We start from the raw sequence: 21,661 nt of genomic DNA, 5'->3' as shown, positions 1-21,661 counted from the left end.
TGCAGAACCATACAATGATACTTAATAGCTGTTGCAACGTCTGTAAACCACCACAGGACTGCCAGAGGCAGAGCATGCCTGTAGAAAGGTGAACAGCAGTTCCAGTTGCATCGAAGATGTCTCCCACAATCTCGCTGATGCAATCTAACAGAGGAGGTAAAGATGAAAGCAAAGGTATATAACTGCCAGCTGATTTTCTGAAGAGTCCATCATGCTAACTGGTACACTGGGTGGTGACAAGGGAATGCCAAGATCTCCAGAGAGTAGTCACTGTGGAAAGATCACGATGGAGGGACCAATGTAGCAAGGTATGAGATTGGGGGAAGAGACCTTAATGTCAATGGCTCGAAAGCTGCCCTGAATAATACTGAGGTAGGGAGGAGTACTGTCATTGATGTGGCACTAATCAAGATCAGAAAGAAGTTGGTCTATCAGAAGCCGCTACCAGACTAAGTGTTAATTCCCCATAGGGGGTACTGAGTGCTGAAATCCGCACGTAGGAGAAAGGGGAGAAGATTTGTTTGATTAAGGTGGTCATCTGAAGGGAAGTAAGTAAGTGCCTGTCTGGAGATAGATAAATGTTACAAATGACAATTGGTGGGGTAGTTTGCACTCTCAACACTATTGCTACCCACTTGATACCAGAAGGGCATCCTCTCACTGGTGACGTGTGAAAACCAATATACAGACTACTCCAGTTGCCCCCCTGCGTCCATTACAATTCCGACAGAATCCACAGTAACTAGGAAGTGTTGGGACAGTCATCAATAAAGCGGGTTTCTTGGAGGGCAATGATACAGACTGTAGAATAAAGTGGGATTAGTTCCCAAAGAGGACATTGCACGAACCACAAGAGTGAAGGGAGGCACTAGATCTGGTTTAGAAGTATTAAAAGTGGGAGGATGGTGCAAGAGGGGGGGGGGGGGGGGGGGGGAGTGACAGCAGCGACTTTTGTATAGTAGCCATCACCTCAACATGATAGGCATTCATATTTTCTAACTGCCTTTGTACATGACAGTTGTGTGATTTATATGTTTTCATAGTAGGGAAACCAGAGAACTTCGAGGTTGGTGTTCATTACAACTGACACACAAAGGCATTTGCAATATGGAACCTGTGCCTGTTCATTTATCCTCAAGCCCTTTTTGTACACTTTGGAGAAAATGCACACCTCACTGTTCACAATTAGCTCATAGCTCCTCTTCTGTCTGGAGTGTATGGTCTTGAGATTGTGCAGCAGGTGATGCCTTAAATAGTAGTGACCCATTACACATTTTTCACAGTAAGTCTACTTCTCCAAATTCGTTTTTTGTGTTATGTAAAAAAATAATGGCTTTGTTACCACAGAAGTTTCTGCATCTTTTGTAGTATATGCCACGTACTGAGTAAACTGTTTTGCTCCCAGTCACCTGGCTTGTCCCTCTTCTCATGAAGTAGCCAGGGTAGGGAAAGTAGCAGGATTGTACATTTTAACTCTTCAGGCTTTCCTGGTGAGATTTTGACATGTGGAATAATCGGGTCTACTGCCGGATGTTTGTGTTGTCCTAGCACAATATTTCGACCACCTAACTCGTTGCCTTCTTCAGGTGCTGGTAAATGATGAGAGGGAAATAGCTGAAGATGTGGATAAACAAAAACAGTACCTAGGGGAATAGCCAGGTCAACATCATAGGCTGCCACTACACTGGGGTGACAAGCCATTGGATAGCAATATGCATATACACAGATAGCAGTAGTACCGTGAACACAAAGTATAAAAGGGCAGTGAATTGGTTGAGCTGTCACTTGTACTCAAGCAATTGATGTGGAAAGGTTTCCCTCACATGACTACACCCACACGACAGGAATTAACAGACTTTGAATGTGGAATGGTAGTTGGAGCTAGCTGCATGGGACATTCCATTTTGCAATTTTTAGGGAATTCAATAGTGCAAGCTCTACAGTATCAAGAGTGTGCCAAGGATGCCAAATTTCAGGTATTATCTTTCACTAAAAACAATGTAGTGGCCAATCATCTTCACTGAACCACCAAGAGTAGCAGTGTTTGTGTAGAGTTACCAGTGCTAATAGACAAACAACACTTCACGAAATAACTGCATTGATCAACATAGGATATACAGTGAAACTATCTGAAGGACAGTGGTGCGAAATTTGCCATTAACAGGCTATGGCAGTAGGTGATCGATGTAAGTCCTTCTACTGACAGCAGCACCCCTCTTGAGCTCATTACCATATCGTTTGGATCCTAGGTGACTGAAAAACTCTGGCCTGGTCAGAAGAACGCCATTTTCAGTTGGTAAAAGCTGATGGTTGAGTTGAGTGTGGCACAGACCCTAAGAAGTAACGGACTCAAGTTTCAACAAGATGCTACGCAAGCTGAGAGTGGCTCCATAATAGTGTGGGCTGTGTTTACATGGAATTGGGGGTGGGGGGTGGGTCCTGTAGTCCCACTAGGCTGACCGCTGACTAAATGGTTATGTTCAGCAACTCAGACCATTTGCAGCCACCTGGACATTATGTTTCCAAACAACAATGTGATGTTACTGTGTCACAATTTTTCACGATTAGTTTGAAGAACATTCTGGAGAATTTGAGCGAATGATTTGGCCATCCAGATCACCCAGCATCTAACTTGAATCCAATCTAACATTTATGCAAAATGTTTGAGAGGTCAGTTCATTCACAAAATCCTGTGCAGGGAACACTTTCACACTTACGGATAGCTACAGAAGCACTATGGCTCAATACTATTGATAGGGACTTACGAAAACATGTTGAATCCACACCCTGTCAAGTTGCTACACTACACCGGACAAAAGGAGGTCTGGCAATGGCAGGTGGTGTACGAGAAGAAACAGAAGTAAAGACAGTTCAAGATGGGATGTTTTAGTGCCACAAGAAAAAGAAGAGCTTCAACAGCTTGGGGTGCCATGGCCACAACTCACACACTCATGAAAGAGTTATGTGCCTCTTCAGAGGGAATCAATGCAGGTTTCAAAAACAACCATTTGTGAAACCTGGCTTACTCTGTTCACAAGACCTTGAAAACAGTAGGCACCAGTGCACACGTTGATGCCATTTTCATTCACTTCCAGAAGGCATTCACAATACGGTTCCACACAGCTACCAAAGTGTACAGAGTATCAAACAAGCTTTGTAACTGGGCTGAAGTTTTAATCAGAAAATAGTGTTCATTCTGAACAGAGAGAAATCTTCAGATGTGAAAGTCACTTCAAAGCATATCCCAAGGGAGTGTTATAGGACAATTTATTGTCAGAATTTATATAAATGACCTAGTGGGTAAAATCAGAAATACCATGAAGCTTTTTGGGTGATGCTGTTGCATAAAGGGAAGTCATAATGCTAGAAAATCATAGTAAATGCAGGAAGACCTGCAGAGGATAGATGCTTCATGCAGAAATTTTACACTGAACCACAACACAGACAAATTTAACATCTTGCACATAAACAGGCGGACAGAGACACTATTTTATGATTACACAATTAAAGAACGCTCACTGGAAGTTGTCATATCCATAATATATCGAGAATCATACATACTAAGTGATTTAAAGTGGAATATCAACGCAAAACATATGACAGTTAAAGCAAATGCCACGCAAATTCACTGGAAGAATCCACAATAAATTTAGTCCACTCAGTAAGGTGACAACTTAAAAAACCCTCATCCAGCCAGTACCTTAATATTGCTCATGAGTCTTGGATCCACACCAGATATACCTGATAGAGGGAATGGAGAAGCTCCCAAGGGCAGCAACCCATCTTGTTACAGCTTCATCCAGCACATGCAAAAGTCATGTAGACACTCCACCAACTTCAGTCACTGTGAAAGTGCCGAGAGAAAATATTACTTGAAGTGTCAAACAATATATTGCTTACACCCACATACAGCTCACGAAAATACCATGAAGGTAAAATTAGAACCATTCAAGTTTAATGAAGGATTATCATCAATTTTACTTCCCACGAACTATTCACGACTGGTACAGGAAAAGGGGGAAATGACAGTGGAACCTTCACTGAACACCATAAGGTGGCTTAAGATTTTGGAGATGATGTCAAAAGGTTGATTTTTCCGGCATTCATTTTCGTTATGTATTTTACTGACGTATACTATGCTGCGCGCCAAACAGAATGTAAAATATTTTCCAGTTTTCATTCACTAACTTCTTGTACCATCATATTCTGGGGTAAGCCATCAATTGAGTCAGAAAATAATGTGTTTATGTACAGTATAATAAAAATAATATTTGGTGTCCACTCTGGAACTTCTTGTCAACAGCTCTCTGAACAGAGGGCATATTGACAACAGCTTGACAGCACAGTAGTTGTCAACCAACTAGCACAGTTGTTGCCATCAGCTTCAGGTCAAAGACTGTCTTAAGCATATCTCCACACTGGTCTACCCTTTGCAAGCCACCTCATCTCTGCATAACTACTGCAACCTACATTCATTTGAATCTGCTTATTGTAGTCAAGCCACATTCTTCCTCGCTCCACACAATTTTTACCCTCCTTCCCGCACTTTTCCAGTATCGAACTGACTATTCCTTGACAGCTCAGGAAGCATACTATCAGCCGATTCCTTCTTTCCCAGAATTTATTTTCTCTCTAATTCGATTTAATACCTCCTCACTAGCTTTTCTGATGAGTGCATTCTCCTGATAAGTTTCCTCCCAGAGATCCAACTGGATCACTTTACCTTGAGAATATTTTGTCCTAGAGAAAGTCGTCATAATTAACATGTGCAGACTAACACGTACCACCAGTGGGTAGCACTCAACACTCCGGCGGCTAACACTGGTGCCTCACATCATATGGCATGTACCACTTGGGGCTCACATTTGAATGTTCCATCAGATGGTGAAAAAAACAGCTAGGAAAAATTGCCATATAGTTGCAAATTTAGTTAATGGAATTGAAAAAAGTAGCAGTTATTTCATTTCATCTGAATAATATAAATATAACTAAGTGTAACTCCCAACCATCAATTGTAAAAGCGTAACAATTCAGTACTATAAAATTAACTTTTTGTTTATGTTTTCTATGCAATTTCTGAAAACATTTCAAACAGTGCTCGGAAGTCCTCACAGGTGGCAGTAAGTTGGTGCCCTTTAAGTTTTCTTTTGTCATAGTATCTGTTTTTTTCATTTTTTCTTTACAGAACTGTTTGTAATATTTTTTTACATCTTTTTATTGACTTTCTTGCAGGCTCTAGACTATTCTTTCATAAGGTATTTGCTTTTAAATATACAATTGCTCAATGTGGTGAACAGTGCTCAAAAGGTCATTAATAATTTGTTCCCTAAATTGTAAAATATTAATGTGCTTATTGCCATATTTCCAATTTATATATCACACATTTATAAGGCAAGACCTACAAATTAATAGTATAATAATTTATCTAGACTATTTAATGCTTTTCTAATAGCCACTACAGGAAGACATCAGTTCCCTGTATAAAGCAATGCCCTTTGCTTACATTATTACAAGGGCTATCCAGAAAGTAACAGACATTTTGAAATAAAAAATTACCAATGTAGACAAATCAAATTTTATAATAAACATTTTGAAGGTACATTCTTCAGTTATTTTTCTACATAATTACCATTCAAATTTAGGCACTTATCATATGGTGGCAGCAGTTTTTCAATACCGTCTCTGCAGAAATTTGTTGCTGCAATTGCAATTGCTGGTTTGTACTGGCATGCAGTTCGGCATCAGTATCAAAGCCATGTGTAGCAAGCCAATTCTTCATTGCTGGTAAGATGTGGTAGCTGCTCGGTGCCCAATCGAGGCTGTATGGTGGAAGATTAAACACCTCCCATCCAAAACCCCCGTAGGAGCTCTTGCGTACAATTGGCCATGTGTGGATAAGTGCTGTTAAGAGAGAACAAAACTTTTGTGCTAAGTTTTCCCTGGCGCTTGTTTTGAATCGCCAGCCTTGTCAGTGTTTGAAAATACCTCTGAGTTTTTCACCAACAAAAACCTAATCACAGAGCGCACCTCACACATAGCGGAATTTTCTATTGCAATGCACATTTTAACTTAACACATCACAGAAAGCAATGTAGCAGAGAGGCAGACCACACACTACCACCACTGGATGCATATTGAGTGTAGGAACATTATGGCACCAAGATGGTGGCTGTAACCCCACACACTGCCGCGATAGACCAAAACATGTTACTTTCCAAATAGCCCTTGTAAAAAAAAACGCACAACAACAACAACCTGTATCAGGCTACAGTTCACTTTCCTTCCCCTTTAGCAACTGTTTATTTGTGACTTAAGTAGTTAGCCTATGAACTGACCTTTGTCAGTCCATTTCAAAATTTAACAGTGCTGCGAGTTTCAAATATCATGTCAGCCCATTTTTGTTTTGTATTCTTTTGCAAAAGATGTTCAGTGAAAGGGGGTACGCGTCTAATAGTTACACATTACAATCATACTGCCCTCAAATAAGAATTCATTTACTGATCTTGTTACTCATGCAGGTGAGTTTTCTTGACTGTTGCTTCTTGTTTTCTGGCATAAATTTCGGTATTTTAAGTTTAAATGTCAGGAAGACACAGTTTATATACTTTTATTACCATACTTATGGTGCCTGCTTTGAATACATTCTTGGAAACTGAAACAGGCTTAACAGCACATTTGAAAATGTCAACAATTGCTTCTACAGTACTTCAGCTTTCATTCAATCAATCTCCAGCTTTAACTGTGGTATTGTCCAGAAAAAGTAAAAATTTTGGATACAGATGTATGTTCAACACAAGTAGTTGGCTTTGATTACTGACATAGAAAAACATATGACAAACTGTGCACAATATGGCGACTAAAATGTGATGTTGCTGATTTTTTCAAATGGGCTAAGCTACAGATCAGTCTGTTACCACAACCAGTCCCCCCCCCCCCCCCCCCAGATTTGTAGGCTCTACCAACTCACAAACACACAAACAAACTGTCGCCTTCCACCCTAACCTAAACCACAGGCAAAGCTACAGAGCAATGTGCCACCACTAATCAGTCGCCCCTATCCCCACTGCTTTCACACTCGTTGGCTTCACCAACTAACAGAACTGTAACATATGCACCAAAAGGTAATTTGATACTAGCCATTAATGTTATGTCACTGATCAAAGCCAACAACTCATATCGAATGTTCCTTTTGACCCATAATTTCAATATGGATTAAAAATGATCATGTGTCATGGCATTTTTTATTAGTGCGTTGATATAAATGTACCTCTTAGAACCGTACCTACTAGACTAACACAGTGTAACTTTTTGGCAGTTGCACTATACCCATGATAAGCAGTGTGCCAATGAAAGTATTCATTTCATCTCTTAACAGACTGGCAGAAATGATTCTGTCAGCTGCTCAGTAAAGAATTTATGAGTGGTACAAAATTTATTTGTTTCTTCATTCTAATATAATTTGTTTAAAGCTACAGGGTCATTGCAATGAATGTTGTCAATTACAACTTTCTGAATACTCATTTACTATTATATTTCTGTTTCTTATTTGCTGCCATTCCTTATCTTCATCATCTTCCGCTGACAATGAATCAGACTCTGAACAAAAAAACTTCATGGTACATTCATTAATTTCGTTATCAATCTGCAGCGTTACCAGATGAAGTAAAGTGTGAAGTATCTATATGCTCATCACCTCACAGCAAGTCACATATTTACCATATTTTACAGACTATAAGATGTACTTTTTTCTTCAAAAAATTGCCTCCAAAATTAAGGGGCCTCATACTCAAAATTAACATGATGTCCAGCGTTTTATTTAAAATTCCTGCCAATATTAAAACTGGCCATATATTTGATGGCACAGGAAACCTCTCTCTATCTGGCAACACTGGATTCAACTAGCAGTAGAAGTGTACTAACGCAACAGACATGATATGCGGGGAATCACAAGCTTGCTAAGACTGTCCTCCCTCCCGCCCCGCCATCACAAACCCAGAACACTGTCTAGTCTATGATGTGTCATTGCAGTCTACGGTGCCGGTGCACTCTAATGGGAAGTTATTCGTATTATTAGTAACAGTACACTATTTCTATTAGTAGTTAGTTTTGTAAGGGAATAATTAAAAGGTATTCATATGATGCATGCTATAAATTGAATGTAATAGCAAGGAAACAGACCCACTGAGCAGCATTTCAGACCTTCACCAACTTAAAAAAACCATTTTAAACTGGTGGGCTAGTATAGAAAATCAGAAAAAAATGAGGAAGATTAAATGTGCAAATAGAGGCCTGAATGCAAAATGTTCAAATCTAGAAGATGATGTACTGACATGGATTCAAGGACACCGTCAAAATGGCATTACAATTAACACAAAAATTATTCAAATACTTTTGAAGTGTTTTGGGCTTAGCATGCGAACTAAAACCAAAATATCTAGGGAAACACCACAAAAGTATGAAGAGAAACTATTCTCTCTCCATCACTTCATTATTCAACATCAAAAGAAAGCTAGTGTGGAATCAATCCAAGTAATGCATATGGATGAAACTCCTCTGACATTTTATGTGCTGAAAACCAGAAGGTGCTAAAACAGTAACTATAAAAACAAGTGAACATGAGACAATGCGCTACACTGTTGTCCTTTCATGTTGTGCCGATGCTACTAGACTTAATCTAATGATCATTTTCAAGTGCAAAACAACACCAAAACCTTCTGAAACACCACCAGGTGGTGGTGTTCACACACATGACAAGGGTTGGAGGGACGAGGCTGGTATGAAACTATGGATTAGCAGAGTGTGGGAGAGAAGGAAAGATACTTTATTGAAGAAGAGTTCTCGCCTTGTGCTACATCAGTTTAGTAGTCATTTGAGAAATGCTTTGAACGAGAACTTGAGACAGGGAAATACAGAGCTGCTTGTCATTCCAGGAGGACTTAATTCACAATTGCAACTTCTTTATGTCTCGATAAATACACCATTTAAAATGTATATGAAAGAGGAATGTAACAAATGGATGATAATGAAACCCAGCATGAATTCACACCAAAGGAAGCTTTAGAATGACCTACACTAAAACAAAGTGGATAAAACAGTTGTGGTGTAAAATTAGAGAAGACAGTGTTAAATCTTTCAAGAAATGTGACTTACGTAACGCTCTCAATGGCAATGAAGACCATCTTACATATGAAGAGGTTAACATTGAAGAAGAAGAAGAAGAAGATCTTCAAGTTCAGATGACAATTTTCAGGGATTTTAAAGGTAAGTTTGGCTTTATAAACCAAGAATTTCTTTTTAGTCTGACTTTGCAACCTAATAATAAAAATGGTAAAAATGTTATTTCTTAAAAATTGCTTAAAAATTAAAGTGCATCTTACAGACCATAGCGTCTTATAGTCAGTAATATATGGTATCAACATTGGCACGACAGAGAAACTACACTGCAAAGCTGCAGAGCTTCGGGAAAACAGTTGCTTTCAACCATTCACAGCACCACCATAACAAGACCGTGCTGGCTAATGTTATGAAGCTAAATCAGTCAATCATTAATACTTTTGCCCTTCAACCACTGTGAAAACTGTTGCCTTCTCCAGGAACTACACTACTCAGGTTTTTTACAGGTAACACTCTGATGTGGTTGCACTTATGGTACAGCTATCCGTATTATTGCTTCACATGAGCCACAAACCTGTGTGACAAGTGCCATGATTTGTGGGTAGTGTCCGTCAGTGTGTTTGGGACACAAGAAATGGAGAGAGAGAGAGAGAGAGAGAGAGAGAGAGAGAGAGAGAGAGAGAGAGAGAGAGAGAGAGAGAACTGAACATAACTGAGTATAGCTCACTATATGTAAAGAGCAAAACCGGTAGCTTAAGACAATTGTGTGAATTGTCAGCATGCTGTCAAATTTTTCACCAGTGTGAACTACAAGGGACATTTAATTAAAAGTAATTTTTTCATCCATTACAAGAATTGAATAAAACAACAATTTTTCAGTGTAATTCCCCTCAAGTTCCATTCACTTATCCCAGTGCTGGATAAGCATCTCAATTCCACATCCAAAGAATTCTTGAGGCCATGTGCGTAACAAGTTATGCAATGCTGCCTGGACTTCCTCATCATCAGCAAAGTCCTTCTTTCAGTGTGTTAAAAATGCGATAATTTGAAGGTGCCAATTTAGGGGAAGTGCGTGAGATGGGTAATGAGCTTTAAGTCTCCCTGCACACGGCCTTCAGTTCATTTCTAATTTCAAATAGTTTTGAATCCATCTGGCACTCACTTTCTTGAACATCAGTACATTTTGGGCTGATCCGACACTCACGTTCATTGCTGCTGCATCATCACTCACCACAGTATGCCTGTTTTCCCATATCAATTTAACTCTCGCAATGTTGCTCTCTGTGACTGCACAGAAAGAGCATCAAGGGTGTGGTGAATTTTCAACACACGTAACACCACATTTGAACTTATCTGTCCACTCATACACTTGCGCTGAACTCAAACAACTTTGCTGTATTGCACTGCCAACTGATGATGAATTTCAACTGGTATCACTCCTTCGCCTGCCAGAATTGTAATGACACTCCATTGCTCCAAGAGAAGGAATGAAACCTGCAAGGGTGACGCTATCATGTTCCACCAATTCCCAACACCCTGTTCACGAGACAGTCACGCCAGCTCAATCTGGTGATAGTTCTAGGACACCACCAGAAATAACATAAGCACAAATTTTTAACAGTTTTTTAGTTTTTAAGTGACTTTTTTCTGTTATTTAGTGAATGGATCTTGCATAAATGTAAAACTGACGTGTTCCAGATATTAAGAGGTTGCATTTATGATTCACAGAACATACAAATAAATGAACAAGCTACAGTACACAGACTACTGCTGCTACACTAAACACAGGCAAGCATTCACTGCATACATTGCAACACATTCAAGAGAATGTAATAAAATACTGAAATCCCGAAGCATCACCACAATCAGAAAATAACATGCCTCTGAAGCCTTCAGCCACAAGAAAGATTAACATACGAACCCTATATTTAAGGATATTTAAGATGTAAACAGCTACACTCAACATAGTGATATTACACAATGAAACTGAGAAAGTCTACTGAAAATGTCCTCAATGAACCCCTAGTCATAGTAAGTATTACAACATGTTACACAGAAACTCATTATTAGGGATAGAGACTCCACAAAAAATATAAAAAACAGGTATTTTTTACTCTCCCTTGAACATAATTACAGGAGGAGAATATTGATCATGCAGGACCTTATTTTCCCTGCACCTCTTTTTAATTTCATTCCATTTTTCTAATGGCCAGACTATATTTTCTGCTTTGCAAGTTTAAGTGTTTTCATTTCTCAACAATGCAGATTATACACTATTTATTTCACTTCACAAACATTTCTATATCCTTTCTTCATCAAAACTCAATACCTTACCCCATTACTGATGTACCACAACACACCCCTTCTCTCCCTCACTGTTTTTACTTACAACTATCTTTTGGTAGCAGTTATGACAATGGACCTAGCTTTAATTATTTCTTTCCTTCCATTTACTTTTGAGAGTTTCAATTTTACACCATCGTATCTTAATTCCTTGACATTCTAATAACTAATATTTTGTTTGTCATCCTTAAAAGTTTCAGTCTACTCTTCATGTAATCTTCATTCTCTTCTCATCTCACAGACATTTTTCTCAGACAATTGGTTAATACAATGACCCAAGGTGTACCTTCCTGTACATCCCGATCTACGAGATTCGTCTTTATTTTTTATAGCATTTCTACAGCAGTGAAGTGAAAACTTCTACTATACCACACCACAGAATTCTTTCTTTTCTCCCACTCATATTCTCCGGTAATTGTTACTTTCACCCTCCCAGAAGACCATACAACTCATTTGCACACACTTTCACACATTTTGTAATGTCCTTGGCTTTTTCAAACATAATGTCAGTGTATAAATCAGCGCAGTGCTAGCTGTAGTTTCTTTCAGATCACCCCCTTAAATGGAAATTTAAAAAGAGCACTGTTAGTAATAAAGCCATATGATGCTCACACATATTCAACATACAGCTGCTTCAACAATATCAGCTGGGATGGTTATTGCCAAAAGCTGCCTTATTAAATGTTTTTGGCTTCTATCAATTTTGCTTCACTAACTTCTTCTATATTTACCTATAGCCCCCAGAACTTCATCTGAAATTCATTCAGCATTTTTAATGTGACAATGATGTTAATGATATTTGTACAATGCTCCTCTTACATTGGTTTAATTTAGAGCTGGTTTAATTTACCCTGCTATCTAGTTTGTTTTGGAACTGATAACTGATAACCCTAAGACTGACAGGAAGTAGAAATGCACTCACCTGTAGATGAAAGTTGCTACACTCCATATAGCAGAGATGCTGAGTCAGGATAGGCACAACAAAAAGATTCACACAATTACAGCCTTCGGTCATTAAGGCCTTTGTCAACAATACACACACACACACACACACACACACACACACACACACACAACACGTCTGATGTCTCAGATAACTGTGCGAGCAGCAGCACCAATGCATGACGAGAGTGGCGACTGGGTGGAGGTAAGGAGGAGGCTGTGGTGGGGAGGGGGAGGGATAGTATGGTGGGGGTGTCTGACAGTGAAGTGCACTGCAGTTTAGACGGAGGGCAGGAGAGAAGGTGCAGAAGGAGGGGGGGGGGGGCGTAAGTAGCAGAATGGAGCAAAATAAAAAGAAATTAAAAGACCACGTGTGGCACTGGAATGACGGTTATGTAGTGCTAGAATGGTAACAGGGAGTGGGCTGGATGGGTGGGGTCAGTGATTAACGAAGGTTGAGGCCAGGAGGGTTACAGGAATGTAGGATGTATTGGAGGGAAAGTTCCCACTTGCGCAATTCAGAAAAGCCGGTGTTGGTGGGAAGGATCCATATGGCACAGGCTGTGAAGCAGTCTTTGAGATGAGGGATATCATGTTTGGCAGCATGTTCAGCAACAGGGTGGTCCACTTGCTTTTTGGCCACAGTTTGTCAGTGGCCATTCATGCTGACAGACAGCTGTTGTCATGTCTACGTAAAACGCAGCACAGTGGTTGCAGCTTAGTTTGTAATCACATGACTGGCTTCACAGGTAGCTCTGCCTTTGATGGGATAGGTGATGTTAGTGAACGGACTGGAGTAGGTGGTGGTAGGAGGATGTATGGGGCAGATCTTTCATCTAGGTCTATTACAGCAGTTTGAGCCATGAGGTAAGGGATCAGGAGCAGGGGTTGTGTAAGGATGGATGATTATATTGCGTAGGTTTGGTGAACAGCAGAGTACCACTGTAGAAGGAGTGAGAAGGATAGTGGGCACGACATTTCTCATTTCAGGGCATGACAAGAGGTACTCTAAATACTGGGGGAGAATGAAATTCAATTGCTCCAGTCCCAGATGGTACTGAGTTACAAGGGAATGCTCCTCTGTGGCCGGGCTGTGGGACTTAGGGAGGCGGTGGGAGACTGGAAAGATAAGGCACGGAATATTTGTTTTTGTACAGTGTTTGGAGTGTAATTATGGCCAGTGAAGGCTTCAGTGAGACCCTATGTATATTTTGAGAGGGACTGCTCGTCACTGAAGATGCAACGACCATGGGTGGCTAGGCTGTACAGAAGGGACTTCTTAGTACGGAATGGGTGGCGGCTGTCAAAGTGGAAGTATTGCTGGTGGTTAGTAGGTTTGATAGGACGGAGGTACTGATGTAGCCATCTCTGAGGTGGAGGTCAACATCTAGGAAGATAGAATTACATCCAAAAAAATTACGCAAAAGTACAAACCCTGCCACAGTGACCCTATTCCAGTAATCCAGCAGGATCTCCAGTCACTACTCATTAAACCCAACCACCGAGGACGACCCATTGTGGCCAGTTACTGTGCCCCCACTGAGAGAATCTCTGCTCTCGCATACCCACACCTTCAATGTATTACCTGGAAACTATCCTCCTATATAAAGATACCAACCATTTCCTCCACTGACTCCACAGCCCCTGTCCCTATACCACACAGTGCCCTGCTTCTCATTATTGATGCCACCTCCTTGTACACTAACATTCCTAATGCCCATGGCCTTTCTGCTATTGAACTTTTACCTTTCCAGACGCCCTATGAATTCCAAACCAACAACCTCCTTCCTAGTCATCATGACCACCTGTATTTTCACCCACAATTACTTCTCCTTTGAAGGCATTACCTACAAACATATGTGGGGTATGGCTAAGGGGACCCGCATGGCACCATCCTATGCCAACCTACTCATGGGCCATCTAGAGGATCCTTCCTAAAAACCCAGAATCCTAAACCCCTCACCTGGTTCAGATCCATTGATGAAATCTTTGCTATCTGGATTGAAGGTGAGAACACCATATCCACATTCCTCCAGAACCTCAACAACTTCTACCCCATTTGCTTCACCTGGTCCTACTCAACCCAACAAGCCACTTTCCTTGATATTCCTCCAGAACCTCAACAACTTCTACCCCATTTGCTTCACCTGGTCCTACTCAACCCAACAAGCCACTTTCCTTGATGTTGACCACCTCAGAGATGGCTACATCTGCACCACATCCATACTAAACCTGCTAGCCACCAGCAATACTTCCACTTCAACAGCTGTCTGTGAAACCAGTCATGTGATTTACAAGCTAAGCTGCAACCACTGTGCTGCATTCTATGTAAGCATGACAACCAACAAGCTGTCTCTCCACATGAATGGCCACCGACACACTGTGGCCAAAAAACAAGTGGACCACCCTGTTGCTGAACATGCTGCCAAACATGATATCACTCATCTCAAAGACCGCTTCACAGCCTGTACCATATGGATCCTTCCCACCAACACCGGCTTTTCTGAATTGCGCAGGTGAGAACATTCCCCCCAAAACATCCTACATTCCCGTAACCCCCCTGGCCTCAACCTTCATTAGTCACTGTCCTCACCCATCAGCCCTCTCCCTGTTGCCATTCCAGCACTACACAACCGTTATTTCACCACCACACCTGGTCTTCTAATTTCTTTTTATTTCTCTCCATTCCGCTACTTATCCCCCCCTCCGCACATTCTCTCCTGCCCTCCGTCTAAACTGCAGTGCACTTCACTGTCAGACACCCCCACCATACTATCCCTCCCCCTCCCCACCACAGCCTCCTCCTTACCACCACCCAGTCGCCACTCTCGTCATGCATTGGTGCTGCTGCTCGCACAGTTATCTGAGACATCAGACGTGTTGTGTGTGTGTGTGTGTGTGTGTGTGTGTGTGTGTGTGTGTGTGTGTGTGTGTGTGTGTGTGTGTGTGTGTGTGTGTGTTGTTGACAAAGGCCTTAATGACCGAAGGCTGTAATTGTGTGAATCTTTTTGTTGTGCCTATCCTGACTCAGCATCTCTGCTATATGGAGTGTAGCAACTTTCATCTACAGGTGAGTGCATTTCTACTTCCTGTCAGTCTTAGGGTTATCAGTTATCAGTTCCAAAACAAACTAGATAGCAGGGTAAATTAAACCAATGTAAGAGGAGCATTGTACAAATATCATTAACATCATTGTCACATTAAAAATGCTGAATGAATTTCAGATGAAGTTCTGGGGGCTATAGGTAAATATAGAAGAAGTTAGTGAAGCAAAATTGATAGAAGCCAAAAACATTTAATAAGGCAGCTTTTGGCAATAACCATCCCAGCTGATATTGTTGAAGCAGCTGTATGTTGAATATGTGTGAGCATCATATGGCTTTATTACTAACAGTGCTCTTTTTAAATTTCCATTTAAGGGGGTGATCTGAAAGAAACTACAGCTAGCACTGCGCTGATTTATACACTGACATTATGTATGAAAAAACCAAGGACATTACAAAATGTGTGAAAGTGTGTGCAAATGAGTTGTACGGTCTTCTGGGAGGGTGAAAGTAACAATTACCGGAGAATATGAGTGGGAGAAAAGAAAGAATTCTGTGGTGTGGTATAGTAGAAGTTTTCACTTCACTGCTGTAGAAATGCTATAAAAAATAAAGACGAATCTGTAGATCGGGACGTACAGGAAGGTACACCTTGGGTCATTGTATTAACCAATTGTCTGAGAAAAATGTCTGTGAGATGAGAAGAGAATAAAGATTACTCACTCAATCACTCACATGACACTTTAGTTTACATTGTGAATCAGCAGATGATGATTTTCCACTTTTCCCACACACCGTATACATCTTTGATATGGTACCTCTTGAAACATTAAACACTTCAGCTACCTTGGTTACAGAAGCAGCCACCACCTCAGCACTAACAAATGGCCCATGTCTGGATTCACTTGAGTCTGACATAATGAACTTACACTTTTCTGACCATGACTGACACTTGCAACTTATTGAGGACTCTGCACAGGTGCCACTGTAGTCAAATACAACAGCACAACCTGCAGGTTTGGCTAGCACTGCATTTATGTTCAAGCATGCATTTCTTGCACTGTTTCCATATTTTTGTCAAACCCCTGTACTACAAGTGAATGATTCTTAATATCTCAAATTAAGATTTGTGTAATTTACACACGTGAATAAGCAGCATGCTCCTGTGATTGACTGTTTACTCGCCATAATGTATCCCCACTGCCCACTTCTTATAAACTGCCTTGTGTAGCTCTGCATCAGTTGTTGGTTAATTTCTCACTAAACTGGGCACACAGAATACTGACTTTCTCATATGATCAACTACATCTTTAACAGTGTAATAGCGGTACTCCTGTTACATCCCCATCGCTAAAAGAGTAAAAAAATGTAGGCTTGTATCCCCTCATGTTAAGAATTTCTCTTACTCAGTTTAATTATTTGCTCAGTGCTGTCAAGATGCAACATCAGATGTGTTATGGAGTCCTTTAGGGATGGAAAGGAATCCAGTGTGCACTCAGTTTGTCTGGCAGGGGGGCCTCATCCAAACTGTTGAAGAGACTGCCTGCAGTTGTTGAGCAGGCAGAATGTAATCATACACAAGTTGTGGTTTATGTCAGCACAAATAATGTCAGCACTTGGGCTCTTAGGCCAGCTTCACTTTGTACAGGCAGACGATGCAAGTGGTAAAGACAGCTGACCTCACATGCGGAATGCAAGCAGAGCTCACAATCGACAGCATTGTTTCTATAATTAATCGGAGTCCTTTGGTTTGGAGCCGTGCGGGAGGGTTGGATATTTCTGTACATCTACATCTACATCTACATGACTACTCTGCAATTCACATTTAAGTGCTTGGCAGAGGGTTCATCGAACCACAATCATACTATCTCTCTACTATTCCACTCCCGAACAGCGAGCAGGAAAAACGAACACCTAAACCTTTCTGTTCGAGCTCTGATTTCTCTTATTTTATTTTGATGATCATTCCTACCTATGTAGGCTGGGCTCAACAAAATATTTTCACATTCGGAAGAGAAAGTTGGTGACTGAAATTTCGTAAAAAGGTCTCGCCGCGACGAAAAACGTCTATGCTGTAATGACTTCCATCCCAACTCGTGTATCATATCTGCCACACTCTCTCCCCTATAACGCGATAATACAAAACGAGCTGCCCTTCTTTGCACCCTCTCGATGTCCTCCGTCAATCCCACCTGGTAAGGATCCCACACCGCGCAGCAATATTCTAACAGAGGACGAACGAGTGTAGTGTAAGCTGTCTCTTTAGTGGACTTGTTGCATCTTCTAAGTGTCCTGCCAATGAAACGCAACCTTTGGCTCGCCTTTCCGACAATATTATCTATGTGGTCCTTCCAACTGAAGTTGTTCGTAATTTTAACACCAAGGTACTTAGTTGAATTGACAGCCTTGAGAATTGTACTATTTATCGAGTAATCGAATTCCAACGGATTTCTTTTGGAACTCATGTGGATCATCTCACACTTTTCGTTATTTAGCGTCAACTGCCACCTGACACACCATACAGCAATCTTTTCTAAATCGCTTTGCAGCTGATACTGGTCTTCGGATGACCTTACTAGACGGTAAATTACAGCATCATCTGCGAACAACCTAAGAGAACTGCTCAGATTGTCACCCAGGTCATTTATATAGATCAGGAACAGTAGAGGTCCCAGGACGCTTCCCTGGGGAACACCTGATATCACTTCAGTTTTACTCGATGATTTGCCGTCTATTACTACGAACTGCGACCTTCCTGACAGGAAATCACGAATCCAGTCGCACAACTGAGACAATACCCCATAGCTCCGCAGCTTGATTAGAAGTCGCTTGTGAGGAACAGTGTCAAAAGCTTTCCGGAAATCTAGAAATACGGAATCAACTTGAGATCCCCTGTCGATAGCGGCCATTACTTCGTGCGAATAAAGAGCTAGCTGCGTTGCACAAGAGCGATGTTTTCTGAAGCCATGCTGATTACGTGTCAATAGATCGTTCCCTTCGAGGTGATTCATAATGTTTGAATACAGTATATGCTCCAAAACCCTACTGCAAACCGACGTCAATGATATAGGTCTGTAGTTAAATGGATTACTCCTACTACCCTTCTTGAACACTGGTGCGACCTGCGCAATTTTCCAATCTGTACGTACAGATCTATCGGTGAGCGAGCGGTTGTATATGAGTGCTAAGTAGGGAGCTATAGTATCAGCGTAAACTGAAAGGAACCTAATCGGTATACAATCTGGACCTGAAGACTTGCCCGTATCAAGCGATTTGAGTTGCTTCGCAACCCCTAAGGTATCTACTTCTAAGAAACTCATGCTAGCAGATGTTCGTGTTTCAAATTCTGGAATATTCCATTCGTCTTCCCTGGTGAAGGAATTTCGGAAAACTGCGTTCAATAACTCCGCTTTAGCGGCGCAGTCGTCAATAACAGTACCATCGGCACTGCGCAGCGAAGGTATTGACTGCGTCTTGCCGCTTGTGTACTTTACATACGACCAGAATTTCTTCGGATTTTCTACCAAATTTCGAGACAATGTTTCGTTGTGGAACCTATTAAAGGCATCTCGCATCGAAGTACGTGCCAAATTTCGCACGTCTGTAAATTTTAGCCCATCTTCAGGATTTCGCATTCTTCTGAACTTCGCATGCTTTTTCCGTTGCCTCTGCAACAGCGTTCGGACCTTTTTTGTGTACCACGGGGGATCCGTTCCATCTCTTACCAATTTATGAGGTATGAATATCTCAATTGCTGTTGCTACTATATCTTTGAATTTGAGCCACATCTCGTCTACATTCGCATAGTCAGTTCGGAAGGAATGGAAATTGTCTTTTAGGAAGGCTTCTAGTGGCACTTTATCCGCTTTTTTAAATAAAATTATTTTGCGTTTGTTTCTGATGGATTTGGAAGAAATGGTATTGAGCCTAGCTACAATGACCTTGTGATCACTAATCCCTGTATCAGTCATGATGCTCTCTATCAGCTCTGGATTGTTTGTGGCCAAGAGGTCAAGTGTGTTTTCGCAACCATTTACAATTCGCGTGGGTTCGTGGACTAACTGCTCTAAATAATTTTCGGAGAAAGCATTTAGGACAATCTCGGAAGATATTTTCTGCCTACCACCGGTTTTGAACAAGTATTTTTGCCAACATACCGAGGGTAGGTTGAAGTCCCCACCAACTATAACCGTATGAGTGGGGTATTTATTTGTTACGAGACTCAAACTTTCTCTGAACTGTTCCGCAACTGTATCATCGGAGTCTGGGGGTCGGTAGAAGGAGCCAATTATTAACTTAATTCGGCTGTTAAGTATAACCTCCACCCACACCAATTCCCACGGAGTATCTACTTCGACTTCACTACAAGATAAACCACTACTGACAGACACCAACACTCCACAACCAATTCTGCCTAATAACATGTGTTATAGGGTGAAGAATTGTAGGAATCACCTTAATAGATCAGGGGTGCACTACACAAAGGTAGCAGCTAGTTGGGTATCAGAATACTTGGGGAGTGCACATGGGGATTTTTTAGGCTTGCCTATAGCTTCAGGTCCTCTGACAAATGATCACCAGACAGATGCGCAGAGAGCGAAATTCAACAGTGTAGAAGGCAAATATACTTCTACTGTCAAAGTTTAACTGGAAATTTCCCTGCCCACCAGGAAAATTTTCATGCTTAAATCTTTCTCTAAACTGACAGCTGGCTGAAACCCGAAGCAGAACACTCCAAAGTATTTGGCATGGCTTGGAATGTGTATCAAAAAGAAAGGCAGAATGACAAAGGAGTAGTAGTAATTGTTTCATTGCTATCTACAAAAACATGTTACCTATCGAAATCGAACCCAACTGGGAAATTAACTGGATGTGAGTAGCAGACCTAGGTGCTGTAAAGTTAATCACCAGATGTTTTTACCGGCCATAAAATTCCACCCAATATTCAAATAAAGTCTATGGTCAGTTGTGTGGAAATAATACCCACATCATGCAATGTTAGTTGCAGGTGACTTTAACATACTAGATACTCTCTGTCTATTGATTCATTTCAGATGGTATGCTCTCACAGTTTCGTTAAGTACTTTTGAACATTTTTCCAGAAACTGTCTTGAACAGCTAGTTAGACAATTCACACACAATGGAAATATATGACGGAAGTATCTGTTCCCGAAAGAACAGTTACCGCAGATGACCCTGCAGCTTTGCTACAAATGAAATGATAAGTAAATGGACACCCTAGTTGCCAACAGTCGTTAATGTACTTCATTGGGGAAGCTATGCCGACGACATAACAACACCACCCAGTCATCTCAAGGCTGGGAAAATCCCTGACCCCACCAGGAATCGAACCAGAAGTAGATTTCCTTCATTTTTGAAATAAGAATAGAGAAAACTGAATTATGGAGAGGGTATATTTGTTTAAATTTATCAATCCCACTGTTATTTTACATCATTATTATGTTATCCTTTACCATGTTGAGCTGTAATCAAGACAGACTCCTTGATAGCTTGGCACTGTTGCCGGCTTTCAACTGCAGCGCGCTAACAGCTGCAGGCAAAAACAGAAGCTATCTACAGAGCTGTGACCACACTGAGGCATTGCCAAAGAGACATTTACAAAATTGCAATATGTTAATGGTTGAGGTAATCCCACAAAGTTGCCATGCCCAGCCCACTGCAACTGTCAGATATCAACTTACGACGACTCACTTATAGAGTGTGACATTTTACCCACACTATACTACTATTCTGCAGTTTGAAAAGCATTGATATTTATAATTTTGAACCTTCAAAGCAAGATGCTAATCTCTGCATCACTATGAAATCTTAATTGTCTGACTATTTGTGCAAGGCTTTTTTTATTATGGTATGCCTACTTCATTATGGAATTAGAATACAAGCATACATTACTTTAGCTTCAAAGACAAATGTAACTGCTTTTACTTACTGTTCTTTGATTTCCGTGTATTCTTCGGATTTTCCCATATCCGTTTCACTGGCTTCTTCCGTATCTAGAGAAGTAAAACAAAAGAATTAGAAAATAACCATCTGTAAAGGAACAACAACTTTAATGAACACATCTGATGCCCTCTTGCCATGTAAGATCCTTAGATACAATCGTACCACAACCTCGTATTGAAAGGAGTAGACACTGGCTGTAACACTGCTTATGGTACAATTCCTGCATACAACAAGCAAAGACCAACAGATCAAAT

General features: G+C 40.9%; 1 protein-coding gene across 2 annotated transcripts in view; it reads right to left on the bottom strand.

Moving 5' to 3' along the window:
- LOC126270919 (sin3 histone deacetylase corepressor complex component SDS3) overlaps window positions 1–21,661 on the bottom strand; it is a 115,597-nt gene that overhangs the window by 76,920 nt on the left and 17,016 nt on the right. For both annotated transcript variants that reach the window (XR_007549142.1, XM_049974110.1), the window contains exon 2: window positions 21,394–21,457. Coding sequence is in view for 1 of the 2 variants with exons in the window: in XM_049974110.1 (XP_049830067.1) it covers window positions 21,394–21,457 (64 nt within the window). In the remaining variant the exon portion in view is untranslated. The remainder of the gene's footprint in view (window positions 1–21,393; window positions 21,458–21,661) is intronic.

This window comes from Schistocerca gregaria, chromosome 1 (assembly GCF_023897955.1).
Source record: "Schistocerca gregaria isolate iqSchGreg1 chromosome 1, iqSchGreg1.2, whole genome shotgun sequence".
Lineage (NCBI taxonomy): Eukaryota > Metazoa > Arthropoda > Insecta > Orthoptera > Acrididae > Schistocerca > Schistocerca gregaria.
The sequence above is the reverse complement of the archived record's forward strand: the minus strand, read 5'-3'. Positions and strand labels throughout refer to the sequence as shown.